This window comes from Abramis brama (genome assembly GCF_963993115.1).
Source record: "Abramis brama genome assembly, chromosome: 6".
Taxonomy (NCBI): domain Eukaryota; kingdom Metazoa; phylum Chordata; class Actinopteri; order Cypriniformes; family Leuciscidae; genus Abramis; species Abramis brama.
Window position 1 is genome coordinate 23,842,708 of NC_139968.1, and position 26,668 is coordinate 23,869,375.

The following is a 26,668-nucleotide window of genomic DNA, read 5'->3' on the forward strand; positions in this document are numbered from 1 at the left end:
CCCACTGTTTTGGTCCTTCTCACACAGATTATATTTAGATCATTAGGGCCTGATAAGGATATCTTTTTTTATTATTATTCAGACGGCGTCTGCCGGTGTCAGACTGACTGACTAGACGTGTGAAATGAATAACTTAACAAAGACAGCATAGAGCAGTGAACGAGATAACAGAGTTGAGACAAAAAGAGTCACACGTTTAATTAAACTTCCCTGAAAACAAGCACAGGAAAGAACACAATGATTCAAAGATTTTCTTGATCTGTCGCATATGTTCTCGGTTTGTCTCAGATCAGTAGAGTGTGCCATTTTGTGTATAAAATCACACTTTCACGCCCCACAAAGCATTACACACTAGTTCTCCTCTACACTTTAGAAAATGATCAATTGTATCCTAACTGTTAGCTAACTGTTTTCATTATGTCAAAATAGCTTGTTATCGTGATATCTTGTTGTAGCTAATCAAAAACATTTTAACCAGATAGCACTATGCTAAGCTAGGAGATTAAGCTGTTAGCTTGCTATCTGAAGGTACCTGTTCAGAATCATAGCTTGTTATCATGATAGCTTGTCCTACCTAGTTAAAAAACATTTTGTAACCAGTTAGCACCGTGCTAAGCCAGGAGGCTAAGCTGTTAGCTTGCTATCTGACAGCTAACTCGCAACACAAAGATTGGTAAATGTTTATTTTGGTCATGTTTGCTGCAGTAAATTGGCATCGGCTAATGCGACCATGCTAACTTGCAAAACTTTGATGCCATGATGTTGCATTATGGAGTGCCTCTTTCTATAAAATCACAGCGCAGGCAAAAGGTCTTGTTGAATTTACAGAGCAATCATTTAGTCGTCTGTGTCTAGAGATTGAGGTTGCACATTACCGAACATGAGCGATGGGCTTTCTGCCCTCAGGGCTTGAGAAGCTGCCTTATTTTACACATCCACATTTATAGCACAAAGGAAATGCTAAAGCTCATAAACTTTATATCTTTATGTGACAGGAAGGACTGTAACCTTGAAAATGTGCTGAGTGTCCCTCCTGCACTTGTACTTTTCATTTTTTTTTATTTCTCTCTACCACTACACAGTTTTTGGCAGTTAGACTAAACCAAATCTACCCTCAAACAATCATTGCACACTACTGTATTTATTGTACTATTTTTGGGGGTATGCAGTATTGGGGCTTTGGTCGCAAAACACCAAACAATTGTATTTCAAAAATAAAAAAAAATGACATATTGCTAATATTTTAAGATATATTTTAAGAAAATATATTTTTCAAAATAAAAATGCATTTATGCTTCATTCATTTATTTAAAAAAATGTTTAACTTCCTTGAAGTACTTTTTTATATATTTTTTAAATATTTTCATATTTAAAAAAAAAATAATAATAATAAAAAAAAAAAAAAAAATATATATATATATATATATATATATATATATATATTATAAAATATGTATTATATAGAACAACATTTAAAATGTTTACATTTTTTTATGTTTTGTTTTTTTGCCGTATAAAATGAAGGCTTGATCCCAGCCAAAAGAAGTGTATTTATTTCTTTTATTTATTTGCAAGAGGATAAATGGACGCAATGCAAAACAAATGTGACACGATGCAAATCGTTTCACATGCTATTTTTGCACAGTACACATTTATCTGTATGCCAGAGTTGTCTTCTGTTGCAGTTCCTTGGGCAAAAGCGTTTGAGTCTAAACTGAATCTGCTCTCAAACAGCAGAGAAGAACAGATGCACCATTTCTCTTCCATCTCCTGAGGAAAGAAAGTGATAGATTTGTACCTCGCTTGCAGCCTTAACATATTAATAACATTAGCTGGTGTTTCTCCTGTATACAGTATGCATGTCTCTGGAAGTTCATGTATAGCCCTCCTCAGCCGTTCCTTCTCCCTCTCTGAAAAATTCCCACTACTGAATGTTTATCAAAGCCTACAAAATGGAAAAAAAAAAAAACAAACCTAAGAATATGTGACAGCGTTGACAGCTTTCGATTCCAAATCGGAGTTTGTACTTCAATTCCACTGGAAAAAGAGGTCTTGGGTTAGAACCCTCGCTGTGTTCTGTGGTGAAGACAGCAATCAGGAATCTCGGGGAGTTCAAAGGCAAAAAGCAGCGTAGAACATCTGACTAGCTTGAAATTGGCACTTGCATTTCTTGACAAATCCACCACAGAAAGACATGGGAAGCAGGTATTTTTAGTAAATCACATCACTACTTTGTAGTTTTGTCAGGGAAGCATGCTACATTCCATTAAATTCAGAAAGTCAGAATCTTCAACTTGGAAAAGTGCGATAGCTTGGTATATGGAACGATTTCACTCTGTTATCTCATTATCTCTGACAATAATTGTATACAAATGCTAGCATTGCATAGCATGGTTATGCTCAGAAATTTGGTTTGGTTTGCTAGCAAACAAAAAGTGACTAAATTAAAATCTTTTTAGCACATGAAAAACTGAATTTCTCTGTTGATAATTGTACAATTGCTAACATTTGGTAGCATTGTTTACATTCGAAAAATTGGTTTGCTAGCAAATTTCACTGTTGATAATTACAACAACCGCATTACCTGATTCTAAATTCTTTTAGCAAACGTTACAATTACATTATATAACGTCAACATTTTCAGCAAATGTAAAATGCTGCAATGTTTCTCTCTTTTAATCATAAACTTGCTAGCATTGTATAGCATTGTCTATGTTTAAAAATGTGGTTGCAAACAAACTTCTTTGTTGACAGTCAAACTGAATTTACATGATGTTACAATATTTTCAGCAAATGCAAAACATGGTTATTGTGTTGATCATACACCTAAACAATGAATTCTAACATTTGATATCATTGTTTATGTTCAAATTTTGTCGCTAGCAAACTTTTTTTTGTTGACAATCATGGTAGCTACGAGCTAATGGTATGATTGTTAATCTTCCAAATTTCAGGTAATGGAAAATCTTTATGGTCGAAATTCTAAGGTATCCATCCAACTTGGAATGTAATGCAAAAGCCAATGAATGACCATCTCAGTAATTATTTGTGGGCTCATTCATGAAACAAAATGGTAGTGTGAATAGTTTGTGAAAAACATTCTTAAATCTTGACATATTCTTTCAAATATTTCAAGGCGGCCCATTTGCTTGATTTGCTTTTCGCTTCACCTCAAACATGTTAGAACAGCCTTGAACACCTTTCTCTTTGTTGCTCTATTACATTCCATAATTAACATTCTTAATCATTTAGGAGCGATGAATGTGCCATGAACGTCTTCTGCAGCATTTTGTTCTGCACCAAAACAGTCAAAAGCATTGGTAGACGTCATGACCATGGTCCCTCTGAAGGTAATGCTTTATCTCTCCTGGGCATTCAGAGATTGGAGCGTACTACATACTACAGGTGCTAGGCAAGAAACAGTGTTTGTGTTGCACCTTTGGACGTCCCTGTGGTAATAACACAGTAGCCTCACTTTCCCAGTCCCTAATGAATATATGGAATTGAATAAAGCAGCCCACACAGCAACACGACTAAAAAAAATTGAAACACACACATGGACTGCAAACAAAAGAGTCTACACCTCACTGTGGCTTTTTTATATAATGGCAACACAGTAAACAAAGCGTCTGGATAACAAGAACGCCGTCAGATGCTTAAAGGTAAATTTATCTTGGGAACAACAGTTTTTCTTTGTTTTTTTACAACCCGTTGTGAAAAATAATTGCTTTACTTATGCTTGTGCTTGATTAGGTTAAACATCAGGAACTTTGTATGCACAGAATATCCTAAGCCACCAAAATAAATTGATACGATTCATCCATCTGTGCATTATATCGTTTATTGGTAATTCATTTATTGTGAATGTAACTTTGAATTGTTATATAGCTATCTGAAAAAATTTAGGTCAATCATATAAAGCTGTAGAGGTAATTAATGGTGTCAAGTTCATTTTCTCATCTCCACATAACAAAAGTTACTTTCTTTTGATCTCAACTTAAAAAAAAAATATATAGGCTACCTTGTTATTTCAATACAACAAAAGTAGTTTTTTCAACAAATGTTTACTTGTGATTGAAGCAATAAGTTTTCTTGTGATGTCAACTTAATTTTCTTATTATCTTGACATAACAAAAGCTGTCATCTTTTTTTTGTCATGGTGAGATCACAAAAAAATGAACGATCTTTATAAGATAATTTTAAGATCAACATAAAGCGTTTTCTAAATGTTCTCATTATCTAGATATAATAGAAGCTTTTCTTAAAGGGTTAGTTCACCCAAGATTAAATTTCTGCCAGTAATTACTCACCCTCATGTCGTTCCAAACCCTTAAGACCTTCGTTCATCTTCGGAACACAAATGAAGAGATATTTTTGATGAAATCGGAGAGTTCTCTGACCCCTCCATAGGCAGAAATTTTATTGCAACTTTCAAGGCCCAGAAGGGTAGTAAAAACATTGTTACAATAGTCCATGTGACTACAATAGTTCAATCTTAATGTTATGAAGCGACGAGAATACTCTTTGTGCAAAAAAAAAAAACCCTGACTTTATTCAACAATCTCTTCTCCATCTCAGTCTGCTACGCTGATCACGTAGTAAACACTGTGCAGCGCAACAAACAACTTTCAAGTTTAGTTCTCGAGACAACTTTATGTCGAGATCTTGAAGACTTTTGTTGTGTCATTAAAATTTAATAAACATCAATTGAAAATTAAGTTGAGATCATTTCAAAAGACAAAAACAAATAATAATCCACGTATGTTCCGTAGTTGGAAGGCATCTTCACTAATAAACAAATACAAATATCGCTGTCATTGTTTTAGCGGTTGATGATATTATCTGACTTGTTTATGGCAAATTTAATGAAGTCGTCCTTGGGTTGTGTATTACTTCCTTTGTATGTTTCTGACTGCTAAGCAACCCTTACAAACAATGCAGTTTTGTAGCTGACAATCCTCAGCTAATGGTTCCAAATGTTAGAATTCATCACATAAATTCAACATTCATCCACCCAGAGAGTCTGCAAGTGTTTGCTCGAGTGCTGGAAATGTAGGCATATTACAGTATGATGGGAGCAGCTGAGGGTTAAGTGCTTTGCCCAGGGGCAAAACTGCAGTGGTCATAGGAAGGGCAGTTTCATGTGCCAAGTTGATGTCCTTCCGTAGCTTGACTAGGATTTGGATGAGCCACCAAGTGCAGAGACTTTACGGCCACATCAATCTGGTTAAATAGAGATTTAGACGTTATGCACAGACCGTTAAACTAACCTGTTCATTTGCGTCGGTTTATCTGGAGTTTATCTGAATCCCCTTCCAATGCTGGCAGTCGATTCTGAAGTGTTGATGAAGGGGCAAAATAAACCGGCTCTGCTTCACAGTTACACCTCTGATGTCTCACATCCACCTCCTTTCAGTTTCTCTAGTTGGAAGTGCAGGTGTTTGTGAAGTTATGCAATATTACTTTTTGCTGTAACTGAAAACATACCATGCCAGTTTTGGTTTTTAGTTTTTGCGTTTTAATTTCCATACCATTTTCAGTTTAGGGGGTCTTGACCAGAAAAAGGACATAGAGGCTTCTCTGGGCTTGGGCTTGTAAGCAAAACACACAGGACACACTAGCATGGTGTTCCCGTCTGGATCCAACCTCCATCCGTTCTGTTCTAACAAAGCATGTTTTTACTCAACTGTCATCTATTTATAAACACTGCCTGGTAGGTGCGGACAACCCCCCCCCCGGTCACCTGCTCTGATCGCACAAACAGAAAAATACACAAGCACACTCGTTCCACTGCAGTGATGTCCTATCTGTCTGAGCCCTTGGGACGGTGGCCGCTGTAATGATGGAGACTGAGGGAAAGACCTGCTGTGAGTGAATAATAGACCTGTCCGGACATATGCCGTGTTCTCTGGACTAGTGATTCCTGCTGGGCAGGGGGCGGGGCTTACGATGCAGCTTTTTGATTGGTTCGTTTAGACACCTGAGGGAGATGTTGAGATGCTAACGTCTGGTGAAGCTGTTGTGGAAGTTTTAAATTAAATATGGGATTTAAAAGCAAAATTTGATATCCAAATAACAAATATTTTATTATTATTATTATTTATTTTTTTGCCTCCCTTATAGAAACCATTGCTGGTCTCTATTGGCCATTAAAAAAAGAACAAGCCATGTTTTTATGCTTGGTTTTGCTTTGATTCTTGCTCTTTCCTTTCCTTTCCTTTCCTTTCCTTTCCTTTCCTTTCCTTTCCTTTCCTTTCCTTTCCTTTCCTTTCCTTTCCTTTCCTTTCCTTTCCTTTCCTTTCCTTTCCTTTCCTTTCCTTCCCTTCCCTTCCCTTCCACCGCCCTTTGAGAAAACATTGCAGGTCTCTATTGGCCATAAAAAAGGATTTCAGTTAAAAAAAATATGAATAGCATTTGTGAGCCATTTCATTGGATCTTTTAAATGTGTCGAACTTGGAGGTGGTCTGAAAAAACGTAGCTATGGCATTTAAGTCCGTATAGATTTTCAAGGTCTCGGCCTTCAATTTTTAATGTGGTACGGGACTCCCGAGAGTGATTGATTGTTCACAGCAGCTAAAGTTCAAGCTCTTTGGGTTGGGGTAGCGAAATAGATCCACAGGCATTTACCTTTACGCCCCTGTTAGACTCAGCACCCTTCCTGGACCGCTGCCGTTAGCACTACATCACCCAGTGAGTGTCAGAGAAAGTAGGGCTCCTCACTGAGAGAAAATCACCTTGAGGGAGAGCTCTGGAGTTCACTGGAGATAAATCCTGTTGTGCGGGAGCCTAACTCACAGCGAGAGTCCAGCCATAATGGCCTCCTTCCCGCTCGGAGGAGATTAGTGTGTATCCGGGTGGCGGACAGTAGCTGCACACATTCGCCATGTAAACAATGATTTTGACCTATTTTTGAAGTTACGTTTGAAGCATAAGCATTGATTTCTCCAAAGAGTAATTCTCATCCGATAATCAACTCTTCCACCAACTGTTTTGAATCGGAAAGGTCTAGATTCCTTCTTTTGGATCAATGCTTGTGTCTTTGTAAATAGTTACCCATTCTTATTCCATGTTAGATTTCTGTGAAGTTTCTGTTTTGCGTATCCTAATGGGCAAAGACTGACATTTAACATTTTCCAGGGTTAGAAAAGTGTCAAAAATATTGGACAGAAAATAAAAAGTCAATTTTGTCTTTCATTAGCAGTTTCCTTTGCTTCCTTTTTTTGCGGATCTAAATTTACGATTAATGCAGTAAATGCTTTTCTTTTACACTGCCAGAGGCTTTATTTATGTGTTCAATATGTTTGTTTAGATGGGGTAATTAGATTGTGAACAAAATAATAGCTTTTTTTTTTTTTTGGCACTGAATCAATCGAGTTTTAATTTATGTTTTATGTCATTTGATGGTGTCGGTTTGGTTTATGAGTTGGGTCATCTTACTCCTTGGGCATAAATTCCACCATGCTTTTGGCACAAATGCAATGCATATGAAGTTAATTATTTATTTAAGTCATGTTGTTTTATTTTTCTGTGTGGTTGTTCTTGGAAAACTGTCTTGGATTGCTTTTAGCATAAATACTGTTTTGTCAAATGTTGTACAGATGACAGATAGTCAAGTCAAGTCAAAACAAAAACCTGTCACAGATTATCGTATTATAGGGTTAGTTACCCCAAAAACTCAAAGATTTGTCATTATTTACAATGTCTTTCAAAACCCGGATGGCGTGTTATGTGGAAACAAAAGATGTTATTGCTGCTCACAGTTCTTGTTATATTAAAGAATAAAACTACAGATTTGAGTGGCTCAAATGCCCCATCTGCATAAATAAATAAAGAACTCTCTATAGCCAAGATTATGAAATATTTCAGGAACCGTTCCCCATCGCTAGTCCCACATATAAATAGTTAAACATCCAGCTCAAGTGGATACACATTCCCTGTAATATAAAAAGCCATTATATTTCACTTTCAGTTAAACTCATATCGTAAAACGCTTTGCATTATCCTTAAACGCTGTGATACATTTTTAAAGAAGTACTTAATTTAAAGCCTTCAGACTCAAGCCATTCCGAATGCGTGCCTGGGGTGGGTCGATGAATTTCTCAGTGCGTAGTTATTATTAATGTGGGCTTCTTAGCAAATGCACGCTAGAAATCTCTCGCTCGCGATTAGGCGTTTAGAGTGGCTAAACCATCTCCAATCTTTCTCTTTTTCACACTTTCCTGTGTAATATGTATTGCGACGCACTTAAAACCACCACAAATGGTAAAAAAGGCAAGGTGACCTGTTAGCCACGCCCCCAAATGAATAGAAACATCTCAAATGGGCTATGGCTGTTGTAATTGAAACAGATTGCAGCCCAAGCGTTTATAAATCACTGCTATTTTTCAGCCGATTCTGGTTGAATAATAAATAAATTAAAATAGGGTCATCTTCATGTGGCGCGCAACGTGGGCAAACGTGATCGTCAAACATCCCTTATTATGAGGCTGTAAGCGTTTCATAGGTGATAAATATTACACAATGCTCTACTGTTGTGTATTGACAGCGGTTTGGAGCGGGAGCTCGCCTGGAAGGATTGCATCCACTGAAACAGGCCTTAAGTGCCACTTAAAAAGCGCTGAATCATGGTCTCGTAATGAGGCTGCATCTGTTCAACTTTTAAAAAATGATTTCATACTGGCGAAATGACATTGTGCTTTTATGGAGGGTTTCACCGAGTGTAAATGCATGTTCATTGTGAGAGCGAATTGTGCGCAGGATATTAAGACTGTGAATCAAACAGAGCAAGTTTAAATGTGTGTTTGTGTCTCCTCAGAGTTGGTGCGCAGCTGCCAGGAGCGGAGGTGTCAGTTTGACTGTGTGATCATGAGAAACGGGACGTCCTGTTTCTGTGGGGAAGGTTTCGAACTAGACGAGGACGGGAGACAATGTCGAGGTGAGGCTCATTACCATCCGCAACTCTGTTTGAAGAATTTGAAGCTTTAGAAATGTTATTGAATTGAATTGTACTACTTTGGTAACAATTTGATTACAGTTAGTAAAGCGACTAGACAAAATATAGTCCAATAAAAATATCCTGGGAAAAATTTCCTTTTTTTTGTAATATATTGGTTTAGCTAATCTAAAGAGCTTTTCTAAACTAGTTCAAGCTATGCTAAGCTAGTAGGCCAAGCTGTTAGCTGCCTGACAATGTTTATTTAGCTTTGGTATTTTGATGTGTAAATAGAAAGGTATTTTTTTGTGATTAAGAACAAGTCATAAATTGATTTTGTGTCAGTTCTAATCAGACACTGAATAGAGTAAAAGTTAACGAAAAAGTAACATGCTCACAATATCTTGTTTTAGCTAACCAAAAGAGCTTTTCTTAACAAGTCCAAGTTATGCTAAGCTAGAAGGAAAGGTTTTCTCAGCAAATATGTGATGAAAAACAAAGCATGTTGGTGACACCTTGTTTTAGCTAATCAAAAGTTAGAGCTATGCTACAAGCTTGGGTAATTTGAAAGATATTCACTGCGTCTGAAATGGCATAGGTACTGCATTTGAATTTGAATTTACTTCATGACTGTTAAAAAAGTGTATATATAGTATATTTATTATCTATATAGTTCGCTCTATTTAGTATGAATATGGGTTGTATGAATGAATGACGTACTATATTCGCCATTTTGTTACTGTCATGTGACCTGCCAGTAGAGACCTGCGCGGGACACAATGTTCAGTCCCGCTCCCGCCCGCTCCCGCAGTGTTCAGTACCGCCCCCGCCCGCTCCCGCAAAGATTTGTCTTTTTTATTCCCGCTCCCGCCCGCATCTGTGATATTATGTCCCGCTCCCGCCCGCAAATGCCCGCAAGACGGCAGGCAGGTTCACTTTCTGTCTCACAAAAGGTCTTGTAAAAAAAATGCGTGCGCACATAATTCCTTACCAATACTTGGTAACATATTTATTGGTAAGCCTGCATATGTTCAACCATACAAAACATTAAATAGACCTCAGTAACTAACGCCAACAAAGATAAACATTAATCGGCCCAAATTCCAATAGGCTTAATTATCGTGTAACATAAAAAACAGCCTTAGGCATGGCCTAGCCTACACATAGGAACATTTGAAAAACGGATCATTCTTATCTAGCCTAGACTATAGACTATATCACAGGCCATTTAAACATTTAAAATGTGATCACAAAACACGAAACTTTAACCATTTATATATTTTACTTTACACTCATATTTAATTTGCGGGAGTGCAGCGTATCATCCCTCCCGCCCGCACCCGCAAGCGCACCTCCATCATCCTGCCCGCGCCCGCAATGACCTTTCAAAATTTGGACTTCCGGACTCCCGCGGGAGTGCAGACCTCTACCTGCCAGCGTCAGTTTCGTCACTTCACTTCCATTCATAAATCCTCTCCCGTGGCCTCATGGATAGTGTCTATAGAAAAGATAGTAAAGGTCATCCGGGGACTTTTCGTCTACTATTTTTTGAATACGATGTATTCAAGCATACTTCTTTTTTGGGGTAATGTTTTTCACATACTATACAGACCCTTTCCAAAAAATTAGAATATCATGGAAAAGTATATTTATTTCCATAATTCCATTCAAAACGTTAAACTTCCATAGATTATAGATTCAGGGCCCACAACTTAAATGATTTCAAGTATTTAGTTGTTTATTTGTACATAATTTGGGCTTCCAGCTCATAAAACCCATGAAAACAGGATTTCAAAAAATTAGAATATTACATGTAATCACACAGTAATTACACAGTGATACCATGGTCATTGAACCAGGTTTTGGTTCTTTTGGCAGTGTGGGCAGGTGCAAATCCTGCTGGAAAATGAAGTAATTGATTTCGATAAATCTAACTAAAGTACACACTAAATCTTACATTTTTACAGTGTGTTGTTGACGCTTTGTTTTCAAACGAAAGTGTGAATGATGATCGAATTTTGCTGAGGAACACGTGTTTTTTTAATGTCGTCTTACATTTAAATAACTAAATTAATGCTAGGTCTGACTATTGAAGTGACTGTTCTGATTATAAACTAAGAATTACAATATTTATGCTGTTAAAGCTACCTCAGGACATTGAAGATACCAACACACTGGCAGTGACATTTCACCGGAGGTTTTCCAGCTGGCTTATACAGTATGGAGGTTTTAAAGATTGTCCGTGCATATAGTCCATTGGCGCGTTTCATCATCAGTGTGCAATGCGTGTGTACGTTCGCTTTCTAGCGGTTAATGAACAGAACTGCATGTGTCTTGCGGACACATGATAGTCAGAATATATAAACACTTATTATAGGCGTACCTTAGTGATTCAGGATGACAAAAACACGGTTTGGAAAATGGATTCTTGATGTACTCGTTGATTATATAAATTTTGTTCATTTTGAACACAAACAGTTACGGATACAACGGCGTTCTGTTGCGCACGCACAAATTCAACTGCACTCGCACAAATGCGACCACATCATATTTTAACTCGCACATTCTCAAAAAATGGTCGCAGTCTGGAACCCTGTTTCACATTTTTTACCTTTTTCATTTTTTTAAACTGATTTTGCATCAGTTCTAATCTGGCACCGAATAGAGTAGGGTCTCTAGCAAAGCTAGCTGTGCTTGTTTCTCCAATGCATGAACGTGAACCTCTAGAGATATTGTTGTTGATTTAATGAGAAATTGTGATTGTCAACCAAAACAGCAATTTACTCACCCTTCCCTGTCCAAACATACATTTGCATATTCATATATTTTGAAAGGTTGCTGTGAAATGGCGACATTAAGAGTTGGGTTTGCATATTCAGGTCATTTTTGAGCACATTTAGCGTTTAATAAATAGCCCCGCTGTTCCCCGCAGATCATGATGAATGCAGGGATTACGGGACATGCAGTCAGATCTGTATGAACACGCAGGGATCGTACAGATGCACTTGCACAGATGGCTTCAGCCTGCAGGCCAACAGACGATCCTGCAAAGCCAAAACAGGTGAGTCCATTTATCATCCCCGTTAGTTCAAGTCCAAAAAAATGTGCATTAAGCAACATGTATTTTACTTTGATTTTTAGCGGTGCTTTTAAGGCACAAGTCTGAAAATAATTTAACCCATGCATAAATCAAATATTTGCTTGATTTACCATCCTATTTTTTTTTTTAGCACATTGCTCTGTGGTTGCAACAGTGTTCAGGTAGTTGCTAGCTTGTTTGCAATATTGCTATTAGACGCCATATTGGATTTAATGGATGGATGAAAACGAGGTTGTGAGGGAGAGACGCTCATTCTTTACAAAGGAATGCGCTGTATAAATGTCCTAATTATGTAATGTTCACAACTCTCTTATGGAGATTTTGTCTATCAAAAGTTTTCTTTTTCTGGAAGACGTTTCATCAGCTGAACGATCGATATGTTGTTTAACATCAGTACCATTCATTGAACGCACTGTATCTACGCCTGACAGCCTCGTTTTCATTCCTGTCAAAAAATGAAATATGGCGCTACCCTGACTACGGTCTATGGAGTTCTGAGAGATTTTTTTTTTAATGCATTGTTATGTGATTTCTATGGTGTTCTGGGTAGTTGCTAGCTACTTGCCAAGGTGTTCTGAGTGGTTTTAGCACATTACTACAGTATGCGGTTGCTGGGGCTCCAGGGTAATTGCTAGCCTGTTGCTAAAAGGTTCTAAGGGTTTTCTATCGTGTGATTATTGTGATTCTGAGTAGTTTGTAGCCTTTTGCTAAAGGGTTCTGGTAGGTTTTTAACATATTGCTGTGTGATTGCTAGTTGCTAGGCAAGTCTAATGGGTTGTTTTAGGGTTAGAGGGTTGTTGAAATGCTTCATCTAAGTATTGACACATAATAATAGCATTTTCTACAATGAATATCTTTTCTTAGCAAGAACCACTAGAAAATAAGTATCTAGTGTTGAAAACGAAGAAAGGTCAACAAACTCCACACTTGACATTTCACTCAGCATTTAAATTATAGTTGTCTTAACATTTTAAGAGATTAGATGGGTAAACACAATGCCTTCTGGGTCGTTTGATTGAACAGGAAAGCCTCAGTGGAGTGGCGTGATCACAGTGGCGATCATCCAGGCGCATTAGTATAGATGACGCCGTCATTCGCCTAGTGTCAGTTACACTTATTGTCATCAATATGCAAATAGACACCGGCAAGTTGGCCTACGAAAGAGCCGTGGGAGAGATAAACAGGGGAAGCCTTAATGGAAAGTCAATCAGAGCCCATCCAGCCCGACCCGCAACTGTCTATCAAATTTAGAGATGATTACATGCTCACAGTTAATTGCTCTTCATGGTGTCTGTTCATTAGTGTAAAAGGGGGGGGGGGGAAACACAAGACGATCACAAAGTTTAAGTTTGGACAATTTGTGTCGCAGCAAGTGCGAGCTGCTTAATCAACCCGTGTTTTATGTTCTATATAGGTAAGCAAAAATGAATGTAAAGACTTATTTACGTTTATGTAACACCTGAATATTTATATTTTGTGTGGGTGTTTTGGATCTTGATTCAGCTTTAGTTAGCAAAAACATAATCAAGAGCATGTTACTGTTAATTCATATCAATCTGTAATTTTGTCAAATTATGCAGAAAATGTTAAATATTATTAAATTGTGTGTATTTATGAAACATAAAAAGACATGAGTCAGCCAAATTAATTTTTTTTTACTAAAATGTTTAAAATGTCATTGACAGTGGTGGTTCATTTTCTAATTTATTTTACTTATTTCAGGATTTATTTACTAAATGTCAACAGTACCGAAATTGCCCAACGTGAAGTGTGTTTAAATATGTTTTAGCCTACATAAATAATCGCTTAATTTATATTTTGCAGGAGATATTTATTATGATTTCCTCTAATTTCCTGCATTTTATGTTCCCTCTTTCAGATCCTGGCGATAAACCTCCGGTTCTGTTGACAGCAAATATGAATTCTATATCAGTTGTTTACCTCAATGGATCATCAATGCCAAATCTCAAGTCCATGGAGACAAATGGGACTCAAATAGTGGACTTTATTTATAGAGAAGAGTCACTCTGTTGGCTCTCAGTGGCGCAGGATACGGGTCAACTGTGGTGTGCCCGCATGACCAAGCTCAAAGTGTTTTCAGAAATACATGAGATAAGGATAGGTCAAAACCTGCAAAGTGAGTGTTTACGTCTATTCTCAAAGTGCAAATTAAGGAATGTCTTGTAACTTTGATGTTTTATTCAAAGCAAGTGCAAACTAATCTCCTTTGAAGTTTTTATGAACTTCAGTGTTTTGTTTTTAATGTCCATATAAATTTTCTCATTAGCCTTTTTTTCCCACTTTCTTTTACCTCTTGAAGTGTTTAATGATCTGCTAATGAAGTGTTTAATGTCAGAAGGTTAAGTGTGTCAAGTGTGCATGTCAGGTCGCTGAATGTCAGGTCGCTGAATGTCTTCTTTGAAGCATGCATGAATGTTTTATTGTTTCTAACTACCAGGTCCTGGTACTCTGCTGGTGCTCACATGTCTAAAAAATAATCTCTTCTCCCATGTAGATGTGGAGCATATGGCCATCGACTGGTTAACAGGAAACTTCTACTTCATAGACAGAGTGAACGACCGACTATTTGTGTGCAGCGAACAGGGAGATGCATGTGTCACCATCATTGACCTGGACATCCAGAACCCAAAAGGCCTAGCGCTGGATCCCATCATGGGGTACGATCACTAAGACAACCATCAGGTCCTTTTATTTATGACTGGCCATTTACAGTATACTATACATGAGATGGTAACAATCTCTGGATATAAAAAAAAAAAAAAAAAAAAAATATATATATATATATATTTATTTTTTTATTTTTTTATTTTTTATATATATATTTTTTATATATATTTATTTTTTATATATATATGATTAATTTATAAAAATGACATTTAGAAATGTAATTATTTATTTACAGTTTATGTATACAAATATATCTACCATACTAATTGCGAGTCTGGACTATTTATTTTATAATATTAAATTAACTCAAGTGTTACAAACAAAAAAGTTGTTTTACAATTTTTGGGCATCAGTTTTTGAATAAAATGAGCAATTAATCAAATGTGATAAAGTACCTTTAATTCGTAAATTATTATATTACATTTAACAAATTAGTAATTAATAATAATAATAATAATAATGATAATAATAATGTTTTATATTGAACTATTAATTACTACTACTACTATTAATAATAATAATAATAATAATCAATATTTTAATAAATAATAGAGTTTATATAATAGTAATAAAATAATAATAATAATGTTTTATATTTACTTAGTTTAATAAATATTTTATATTAAACTTTTGATAAATAAATAGAAAATATTTGATGTATAGCAATTTTATTGAATACAAATTAAATAAGAATTTGTAGTAGTAATAATAATAATAATCAGTAGTTTAATAAATAGTTTAAATAGAATAAAGAGTTTATATTATTATTATTTTTAGTAGTATATAAACAATTTGCTCAAGTGTTACAAACAAACAAAAAAGTTGTTTTACAATTTTTTGGCATCAGTTTTTGAATAAAATGAGCAATTAATCAAATGTGATAAAGTACCTTTAATTCGTAAATTATTATATTACATTTAACAAATTAGTAATTAATAATAATAATAATAATAATGATAATAATAATGTTTTATATTGAACTATTAATTACTACTACTACTATTAATAATAATAATAATAATCAATATTTTAATAAATAATAGAGTTTATATAATAGTAATAAAATAATAATAATAATGTTTTATATTTACTTAGTTTAATAAATATTTTATATTAAACTTTTGATAAATAAATAGAAAATATTTGATGTATAGTAATTTTATTGAATACAAATTAAATAAGAATTTGTAGTAGTAATAATAATAATAATCAGTAGTTTAATAAATAGTTTAAATAGAATAAAGAGTTTATATTATTATTATTTTTAGTAGTATATAAACAATTTGCCTTTACATTACAAAACAAAAGTAACAAAATATTATGAGATAAGATATTATCATCAAGGTCATACCGGCCACCCTTACTTTCATTACACTGTCACTGAAGTCTAACTGGCCAACTGAAAGCGGTTTACCATCTAGAAAGTCATATCACCGTAAATATGACCTTTTAGAACCCTCTCCAAACAAATCGTTCATAATTCTTTGACCTAAACATAGATATTCAGCTATCTTAAAATGATCACACGACACGGAGGAGACTCGCAAATCAGATTTTCATGGGCGTAAATAAATCATCCTTATCTGATGTCGAGTCGTCTACGCTTCTGTGACGTGAGAAACTCTTTGGTCTCTTGGTAAACATTCATTTGTATGCAGTGCTGAGTTGTGCATGCTGTTTGGAGCAGTTTGCCGCTTTCAGACGGCGTGGACCGTTTCTGTGCCACAGTTGTCGTGTGTAGAGTAATGCGGATGACCTCCCCCTCTCTCATTTCTCTGTCAGTGTGTGTTAGAATAAAAAGAAATAATATCATACTGCGGCCCATTCATTTAGCTCTTGCTCAGAGTGGCTCGCTTTAATTGCGCTGTTGCTACTGTGAGTGTTCAGCTCTGACACAACACTGTTTGGGTATGAGTGGATTGATTAAATCTTAAATGGCCTTGACTTTTGATTTCTTTTACATCAGGTAGATTCCGGTTTAAAACCTGATGTGTTTTAACCCCTAGAAAACTGTTTTTCACGGACTACGGGACTATCGCCAAAGTTGAGCGCTGCAACATGGACGGCACCAACCGAACCAGGATAGTGGAGTATAAAACCGAACAGCCGACCGCCGTGACATTGGACTTGGTCAAGAAGCTCGTCTACTGGGCGGACGCTTATCTGGATTTTATCGAAGTTGTGGATTACAATGGCAAGAACAGACACACGATCATCCAAGGCAACTCGGTAAGACAAACGGTTCCAAACCTACTAAGAAGTGTGACCTCTAAACAACTTAACTATATAGAAAAACTTCAACAGCCTTAATAGTCAGCAGTAAAGCTGTGATAGATGATGCTTCTTTGAATAACTCTTAAAGCAGTTTATTTTGAAGGCTATAAAGTTTGGCCTCTCTCCACTGCCCCTTCAACGGGCCCGAAAGTATGGTGATACAAAATTCATAGCTTCATAAATTCAGTATACATTTCATCCATTGTTCATAGAAGGGCCAAGGGCGCTGTCAAACTTTTTCTCCAAAACAATAGATAATCCATCCGCGGCTGTTTATCAGTGTTATGAGACATCTGGTGTTAACTAATAACCAGATGCAATACTTAGAAAATCCCTTTTAGAAAGCGCCCGCGTGCAGGTGTTCATGGTTTACGGGAGTTATTACTGTAGTTGAAGAACAGCATTTGTATCAATTTCAGACGTTTTTCATGCTAAGTATCGTCTCGCTTGGGGTGCTGTTGATTCTGCTTGGGTTTTTTAAGTGTTTGGATTTGCTTTTACTGTTGATTAGATGTTGGATTTCATTTTTAATTGTTTCCTTGACATTTCTGTAACCGTCTCATTGTCCCCTGTTAGAACTGTTAGCCTGGGTGAGCATCGGGTTGGTTTGACCTTGCCGAGTCCTGGCTTCACGCTACAACTCTTTTGTGTTTTTTTTTTTTTTTTTTTAGTATTGATTTGTTCATCCATTTCCTGCGAGGTTCAGCTCTAGCAAATTCCCTGGGACCTTTATCGGAGGTTATATTGGTACTTTTTTCCTCAAAGCTGGCACTGAAAGATAACCTGAAATGAACTCTACTACCACTAACTCATTTGTTTTTCACGTCAGTCTTTCTCCTCGAAATCAAAGCCTCAACGGTACCCGTCGGTAGTTTGTAGCACAGATGTGAAATCAAAGATCCCTGCATATTTCAACCGGTGTCTGACTAGTTTATTCAGCTAAAGTAACATCGGATGGATTAAAGAAGCGAATTTAAGCAGACGTATTTGTGTCATGTTCAGAATTAAGTCGAAGAGGTGCCAAGGCCTCTAGATGAGTCTTTCTCTCTCTCCATTCCTGTGTTTCTCTCTCCAGGTGTCGCACCTGTTCGGATTAGCGCTATTTGAAGATTACTTGTTTGCGACGTGCTCTGAACCCTCCAGAGAGAGCAAAGTGGACATATTTAGGATAAATCGCTTCAACAGCAGTGACACAAACACCGTTACCACTTTGGAAAGTGCCAAAGCCATCCGAGTTTATCACAGACTGGCTCAACCTACAGGTAAACTTGTCGTGGGAGTGCAACTAATATAATCAGCAATCACTCATATTTAAAAATAGCGATGACTTATTTATACTGAAGTAGTAAATTATACTGAAATGCTATTAGTATCTGTTTTTCATGAAAAACAAGAGCAGAATTAATTTGTAAAACGAGTGAACAAATTATTATATTGTGCACACGATTTAGTAAAACAAGGGAACAAATTATTATATCATGTGCACGATTTACTTAAAACGAGAGAACGAATTAGTAAAACATGGTGACGTTTTAGGAGCTGTTTACACAGCACTGTTTTCAACTAAAAATGGAAAAAAATTATGCGTTCATGCATATTCATATACTCAACAACATCGTTCTGGGGGCCTGAAATTTGTTTTGAAAACGATACTGTTATCATCTCTGTGTAAACTGCAAAAAACGTGAATTTGTGGAAACGGTGACGTCATGCGCGCGAATATTTACGTGTTCAGTCTATAGGCACGTGTTTCTTTAAAAAGGGACATTGCCAACTTCTGGCCTGGCATGAATAAATCAGCGCTTTTAGTCGTTTTTTGCGGATCTGGGGTATAACGGGGATCGTTTTGACAACGTTGTCGTCTGTACGCGAAAAATGCAAAGGAAAAACATTGTTGTGTAAACGTGCCCATAGTAAGTCGTCGGAACAAATTGTTATTCGTGGTCACAACATACATATTTTGAATTTGTGTCCAAATATCGTAGAGTTTAATCTTTGACATAAACCAATATGGAAAGTGTTTTCTTCTCCATTTTAAAAGTTTATAGTCTCTTTCCGATATACACAATTAGTTGTTTTTTTATATTTCGCATTTAGCATTTGGCGTGTAGCATATGTGTGGTCGCTGATATTTCGCGATGCTCGCTCCTTGACGCTGACCTTTCTCTTTCTCCAGTCAGGACTCACTCATGCAGCCCTGACCCACACGGACGAAAAGGTGGATGCTCGCATATCTGTCTCCTGAGCCACAACTACAAATCACGCGTATGCCGCTGCCGGACTGGCCACGTCCTTGCCAGCGACGGGAAGTCCTGCAAAAGTGAGGGTCGCAAAATGCCAATTTCTCTTTCCTCTCTCCTCCTCTTGTAGCTCCTAGATGTCTGATTAGCATCTTGGAGACGGGTTTCTCATGTAAATGGTTTTAGGGGTATTCCCAAAGGAAAGGGTGCTGCTATCTGAAGCCATATATCAGACAGATGGCCCTTGTGGGTTTGTCGAAATGGAAATTTACGACCAAATTTATAGAGGCCCAAGATGCTGAAGAATGGACACGTTTCTGTGATTAATAGCGCACGTTGTTCAGCGCATTAAGGAGGAATACATGGGAAATTGATATGTTTTGTCTCTTGGCAGCAGGATCATTGACTATCAGAGAATATGTGTGTGTTTTTGGGTGTGTACAGCTACATCAGATGATTTTAAAGTTTCTCCCGAACTTCAGATGGCAGACCACTTTAAAGGTCCCATTTTATACACCTTTCTGGAGTTTTATTTTAGGTTTTGATGTCCTCAAGAATATATATTTGCGGTATAAGTACCAAAAACCATCTTAATATATTTTTACAGCTTCTTTCTCAGGAGCTCTGCTAAGAACAGGTCTATTTTGCCCTGTCTAATTAATATTCATGAGCCTCTCTTCTGATTGGCCTGTTGTTTTCTGAGTGACACACGGCCAGGCCAACCACAGGTAACTAGGGTCATGTATGCTGTAGCCTGATGTGGCTTGGTGATGCTCACAAGGTGATATACGTTATAATATGTAACGTTAGCAGACAGACACCGAATGCAGTAAGCTATGTAACTATTGCTTTCCTACTGATACAGTAAGTTGACGTGCTACAGTTTTTTTTACAATGTTACTTTTTTTCTGTAAAAGGTGTACTTGTGGTAAACTTGTATAACTATGAACTGTAGGGACTGCAGCATCTTTGATGAGTAGCTTCTTTGAAAAAACGACATTGAACTGTTCCTGATTGACGAAGCGGTCACTTGTGAACTGTGCAACCTCTGTTATCACGAAAAAGCCAGGAAATTTCATTTTTGACAATATGGGACCTTTAACAGTAAAACTGCATTGCAAATCATTGCAGATCATTTAGTTTCTTAAATATATTACCTACAGTTTTAACGTAGTGTACGAATCATGATGTACTCAGTGATGAAAATCCAAAAATATTATAAATTTGCTTTGTTTTCTATATTAGTCAAACATTTGTATATCCAAAATGGTCTAATTAGAATTCATAATAATGCGTTGTCACATTTTAATGGTTTTGGACAGAATTGTGCTGAAATTATGCAACTAGAATCAGTTATTCTAGTAGCATAATATAAATGTCATACTTTTTCACCTACCTTTTTATATGCAACAATTTATCTACAACTACAATTTGGTTTGCAAACAATTTAGCAATATCTTCAGCTCGTGTTTCATGAATGAGGCCCAACATAGATGACTCAAACTAAGACTCTCTGTGTGTTTTCAATTGAAGATAAAATTTTACTGCGATTTCTGTAAAATCTGCAATATCTACATTTATTCATGCTATGGAAGCCCACTCCACTTCAGAGTAAAACAAATAAAATAATGGTACGGTAAAGTTTAAAATAAACTCTCTGTCTTACCCTAGGGGGCATTTAATAACATTGTGCGTCAATGATTCTCACGTCTCATCACCAAATTGCATGCAATGAAACCTCTGCCATATTTGTTTTGAGAGCAGCAGAATTGTTGCTTTTGATTCGAGAATCAATAACAGCTCAAATTCCGGTACGTTCCTCACACAAAGGAATCATTTGGCTTCAGTCCCGTTCAAAGTTATACAAACGCAATTGTTCTTGCTGGGTTCCTCTAAGCTTTCATCCAATTTTCTTTGTCTCCCTTGATCTCACTGCCAGACCTAATAATAATTGCAATCATCATGTTTGTACCATTTCAGCTCGCAAGTAATGCATTTCGAAAACATTGTGCTTCATACACGTGTCCCTCATTTTACTGCCCCCACTTAGGACCCTGTTTGTCCCTGGTTACTTTTACACACACACACACACATACATACACACACTCAGATACAATTACAAACACAATATAACTGTTATGCACCAAAAGATGATTTATTCGATAGAACCAAATCAGTGGAACTAATTCTGGTTTTAATTAAGCTAATGTAATTAGCTTGAGCCTCTCGCTTTGGATACATTTTTGTCAAAGGCTTTAATTTGCAGAACTGAATGGAAAACGGAGGCTAATTATGTCAATTAATTAAGCTCTGACAGTACTGTGGCAGAAGGCTTAGCACGTTCCGCCACTGCATTTGTTTACTTGGGTAATCGTGTCTTCTCAGAACCAAAGAACGAGCTGTTCCTGTTTTACGGAAAAGGACGACCCGGAGTTATCCGAGGTCTGGATATGAATGTCAAGTCTGGCGATGAACATTTGATTCAAATCGAAGGGCTTGTGAGTCCCAGAGCGCTGGACTTCCATGCAGAGAGTAGCTACATCTACTTTGCCGACACCACAAGCTTCCTAATCGGACGTCAGAAGACAGATGGAACCGCTCGGGAAACGATCCTTAAGGACGGTATGTTCATCATTCACTTACCCTATGCTTTATTCTGAGAGATTAATGTTTGCTTTTGTGTAGTGTTATTGTGGAAAAAGCAGTTAAATATTCTCTAACGAACTCATTTTCGCTCTGGCTCTGTAATGAATCATCCGTGCAACCATGCGGCATGGTACGGTGGAAGCAGGCCACCTGTACTTGAGCGCTTCTGTTGCCGATGTTTTCCAAATGGGGTGTTATTCATCATACATTTTGTGCAATTCAGTTGTCGGGGAAGCTCGCTGGTCGATACCGCATAATTCCACTAGGAAGAATTAGAGGAGGACAGTGATTAATTGAGCTGTCTTTGATGTTATCAAGCAAAAAGAACAACATTTTCTCAATATGTTTCTGCTTCTCTTTCTCCAGAGCTGGATAATGTTGAGGGTATTTCGGTGGACTGGATCGGTAACAACCTGTTCTGGACAAATGACGGTTATAGAAAGACCATCAACGTGGCCGGGCTGGAACGGCCCTCTCAGACCAGGAGAACGCTTTTAGAAGGCAATATGTCTCATCCCAGAGCCATTGTTGTGGATCCTCTAAATGGGTAAGCCCATGATACCTTTCCTGCTTACAGCAGCATTTAAAAGCTTCTTCTGCAGGGATTTCAGTCTGCTAAAGCCTTGGACAAAAACCAGCTATTTAGAGTGCACTGGGGGGGCGGGGATGTTTGCCCTTTGCGCTTCGAGATTTCATCAAGAAATTTCAATAACCGTGCGCTTTCTCTGTTTTCATTAACAAAAAAGCCCTGAGCTGGTATCAGATAATAATACTAAAAACAAACATTGCACTACTATATACCATGGTACTCTCTGGTGTCAACTTCTTTGAAATGATGCCGAGTTAACAAACATACATTTATTCAATATTGTTGTTCATTTAAATGAAAGAGAGGAAGTAGCAGAAGTACCATTGTGTCAAGGCGAGCTAATGCAAACATCCTTATTCGATGTCATTGCTCAGATGGAAAAGCTTAAAGGGAATATGGAGAGACCATGACTGTAAATCGCTGTCTTGGCAGAACGGTGAAGCCTGACTTAAGAGGTTTAAAAGTTTAAAGGCAGGTTCTGGTTTCTGCTTATATTTTAGTGACTTCTTTCCGTGTGCTGTACACTTGACATGTTTATCCTCGTAATGGGTTTTTGGATTGGGTAGTTTTTTAATAGCTTCAATGTCTTAGAATTTTAGATCATTTGCAAAAAAAAAGACTTGGAGTCTTTGGAATAATTACGAGTAATCAGTTTTAATCTGCAATTAATCTGCAATTGTGTTACTGGAAATTGGTTTAGAATTTCAAACAGTCCAAGTTTTTTTTTTGAACTTCGGATCACCGCTTAAGCTTTAGCTGCCGGTATGCTGAATATTCAATACCTATCCCAGCTTAATCTCTCCCCTTTCAAATCCCATTTCACTCTCTAAAAACTGTCCTTTCCATGTCCGTCCTTCCGTATCCCATGTACACATGTCATTTCCTGTCTGTGCTAACATGATAAGATGGAGGATTAGCTGTTATGACTCTAGGTCCTGATCGCATTTGCTCTCCCTCTCCATCACTCGGATGATTTTCCTGTTCACAGCAGGTGCTGTCACTCAAAGCCCTGCCTCATGAGTTATTCAACAGGTCACTGAATATGAGTGGGGGAGTCGATTCCCTCTGTCATGTTATGTTAGGCTGTGTTCAAATGCGCAAGGCCGTGTCACAGTGTTAAGTTTATGTGGTGAAATGTGAGAGGTTTGAACTTGGAAAAATAGGACCTTGTAAGAGTTGAAGAACAAAAAGTTTTGGCTCCCAAAGAATGAAGTATTAATAACATCCAATTGTGAGAGCCTGTTTTTTTAGGTTTTTAGGTGGTTAAGTGAGGACATTGTCCTCAATACTTTTGAAGTTTTTTATTTTTTTTTACGGTGACCTGTCTTCTAGAAGGCATCTTTGAGCAAACCCAGCTTAAGATCATAGCTGTGTTTTGGAACATGGTACTTGGTTATTGAATTTAGTATGAATATGTTAGCCTTAAAGGGGCTCTAAGCGATGTTGGGTGACGTCACTTCTTGTTGACGTTCAAAGTATTGTCAAACAAAACGGAGACTAGCTTGACCCTCCCTCCTCCTCATCCCATCCCATCCCCTCCCTTCCGTGCTTCCTGAAACAGTCATGAACCATTTAGAAAAACCAAAACCACCTGAATTTCGGATTGGAAGCCCTTCTGCCGGCAGAGTTCTCGCCACCTTTTGAACGCTTTTCCGATGTAAATTCGGGACTTCGCGCGTTCCTTCTCCTTTTCCCTGTTCTTTATTTGTTCATCGGAACGTCGTGTCTTTGGTCGCGAGTCGGCCATATCAAAATTCTCAAGAATGTACATTTTTAACGTTAAACGTCATTGTCGTGGACATCTCTCCTCTAGCTAACTTCCCTCTTCATGCTTCTCTCTCCTCCACTCCCCACACCCCCCTTCATGTGCACGCACACTAACCCCCCAACCCCCACCTCCAAATCATTCTTGTCGGTTATTGGCTGGAACACTGTTTGTTATGTTTCGTGGTCCAGGCTGGGCCAGTTTGTTTTTCTTGCCGTTTGTGGAGCCTGGGCTGTTTACAGAGACCACGTTTTTTTACTGTGTGTTCAGGGGACAGGCAGCAAGCGGATTGTGACATCGCTTAGAGCACCTTTAAGGTTAAGCTAGTTTGCTCCAAAACAATGACAAAAATTGCATTTAGAAGATATAAGCATTCAAAATGTAAAGTCTCTCAGAAGACAAGAATTCCAAGGCACTCGAATGTTAGTGAAAAAAGTTAAAAAGCCTTTATTTCATTCCTGGCTTATTTAAAAAAATTGGTGAGAAGTACACCTACGCGTTGCGGCTACATTCCTTCATCAGGGTGATGAAGGCATGTAGCCGCAACGCGTAGGTGTACTTCTCACCAATTTTTTAAAATAAGCCAGGAATGAAATAAAGGCTTTTTAACTTTTTTCACTAACATTCGAGTGCCTTGGAATTCTTGTCTTCAGAGATATATTATCCCACAACCAAAGAGCACCGAGATTTTATACACCCCATGCAGCACTTATGCTTTTGCATTAAGCTTTGTAAAGTCTCTCACTTTCACCAATATGGATCAGTGATATTGATGACATCACTTTGCACTTCAGCTTCTTATTCGATTTTCTGTCCCGCCCCCCCCACACTATAAATAGATGCTGAAGCTGCGGCTGAAATCGGTCACTTGTTCACACTATTACTATTTTCTACATGGTGAATGGCACATAGTGCACTATATAGGGGATAGGGAATGATTCAGTGTAAATCTGCTTTCCATTAGGGTGAATTAAGTTTCATATTACATCTAAAGGGAAAACTATTAGACTGTGGCTGGCTCTGGCTGAGATGTGATCTAAACGAAACACTTTTGGCTATTTTAAAAAAAGAGGAGGAGCTGCTTGATATGTCCCGCCCTGTTTTCCTGTTTCAAGGGAAATTACATCAACACATTGATAACGCTGCATGTTTCAAGGCACTTCAGTGGGACTTTAAGTATTCCAAACCAGTCATTTGCTGGTCCAACCTAGTCAACGTTCCAAAAACCAACTTTACCACCTTGAGCTCGTACAACCAGCTGCTAGCTAGTTTGTTGCTGGTCCAAGATGGTCTACCGACTTATGATCAGCTAGAAACCAGTTACAATCAGGGCTTGAAATTAGTTTTTTTGCATACAAGCCACTGTGGCAAGTGTTTTTCCAAAGTTACAAGCCACTCAGCATTTTCACTGGCCATAATTTTGACATCGATACCATGATGAAAAGCTGCCATATAGATTTTTAATATTATCTCATAATTTGGCAGCAGGTATATAGGCTGTTGTCACTTTAAGACCTGACGCATGGATCCATTACAGTATATTACACATGCGTTTTCTTTCTCAGCTGTTTACGTTCACTTAAAACATAACTGACTGTGTTTATGTGAATACTCGCCAAGACCGGCATTTTGACATTATTTTGTGTGTATTTGACTCTATTGGTGCAAAAAGCAGCGAAAAAAAAACCCAACTTAAGAGTGAGAAGCGGCTTTATGTGTGCACACAAAATCTAGTCAATGTGTAAAATGAGTAAAATTATGTGCATTACGTGCAATCTCACGCCAAAATTCAAGCTCTGTAACACCAACAATATTCATCCGGAGTAGATTAAATGAGTGATTGAGGGGAGCCGGGTTTGTGTGTCAACTCTTTGTCGGCGAGAAAAAAAAAAGCAGGTATCATGTATCTATTCTGCGGGAAATGAGTATTGGAAGCGTTTCAGATATTTTTACTCCCCTACAATATAGTATGCTAAAAAAAAAAGTTTTTTCCCAATGAGCTACTCTGAAGTTCTTGGGTTTGGTTTCTGGCATTCATTAAATCCACATAAAACTGTCCAAAGCAGCATGTAAATTGATGCCGGTCTAAGCTGGTCCTGTTCAGCAGGGTTTCATGACCTTAGATATGTATTTTCTCACTGGGTTCCTTAGATGGATGTATTGGACAGATTGGGAGGAGGATGAGTTAATTGACAGCAGAGGACGAATAGAGAAAGCCTGGATGGATGGATCTCATCGCCAGATCTTCGTCACATCCAACATGCTGTGGCCCAATGGCCTCACCCTGGACCATTCCTCCAGCGTCATGTACTGGTGTGATGCCTACTTTGACCACATAGAGAAAATCTACCTCAACGGCAGCCACAGAACGGTTAGTAAATGAGTGAGTCAGTTCTTTAGTTCTCAGACACCTCCGTTCCACTCTATGTTCATC

The 26,668-nt window shown here is 37.5% G+C and overlaps 2 protein-coding genes across 2 annotated transcripts in view; both read left to right on the forward strand.

Annotated features, from left to right (window-relative positions):
• LOC311085876 (low-density lipoprotein receptor-related protein 1B-like) overlaps positions 1 to 8,985 on the forward strand; it is a gene marked incomplete at its 3' end in the record, with an annotated part of 59,778 nt that extends 50,793 nt beyond the window's left edge. Inside the window, exon 4 of the mRNA XM_084118492.1 lies at positions 8,816 to 8,985. Coding sequence (XP_083974618.1) covers positions 8,816 to 8,985 — 170 coding nt within the window. The remainder of the gene's footprint in view (positions 1 to 8,815) is intronic.
• A 2,915-nt stretch (positions 8,986 to 11,900) lies between these two features.
• The window catches only part of lrp1ba (low density lipoprotein receptor-related protein 1Ba), a 170,999-nt gene continuing 156,231 nt past the window's right edge, over positions 11,901 to 26,668 (forward strand). The window contains exons 1-9 of the mRNA XM_084116360.1: positions 11,901 to 11,993; positions 13,912 to 14,169; positions 14,548 to 14,710; positions 16,727 to 16,949; positions 18,070 to 18,256; positions 19,171 to 19,314; positions 21,620 to 21,856; positions 22,247 to 22,427; positions 26,386 to 26,605. Of these exons, the coding sequence (XP_083972486.1) occupies positions 11,909 to 11,993; positions 13,912 to 14,169; positions 14,548 to 14,710; positions 16,727 to 16,949; positions 18,070 to 18,256; positions 19,171 to 19,314; positions 21,620 to 21,856; positions 22,247 to 22,427; positions 26,386 to 26,605 (1,698 nt within the window). The 5' untranslated portion in view covers positions 11,901 to 11,908. The remainder of the gene's footprint in view (positions 11,994 to 13,911; positions 14,170 to 14,547; positions 14,711 to 16,726; positions 16,950 to 18,069; positions 18,257 to 19,170; positions 19,315 to 21,619; positions 21,857 to 22,246; positions 22,428 to 26,385; positions 26,606 to 26,668) is intronic.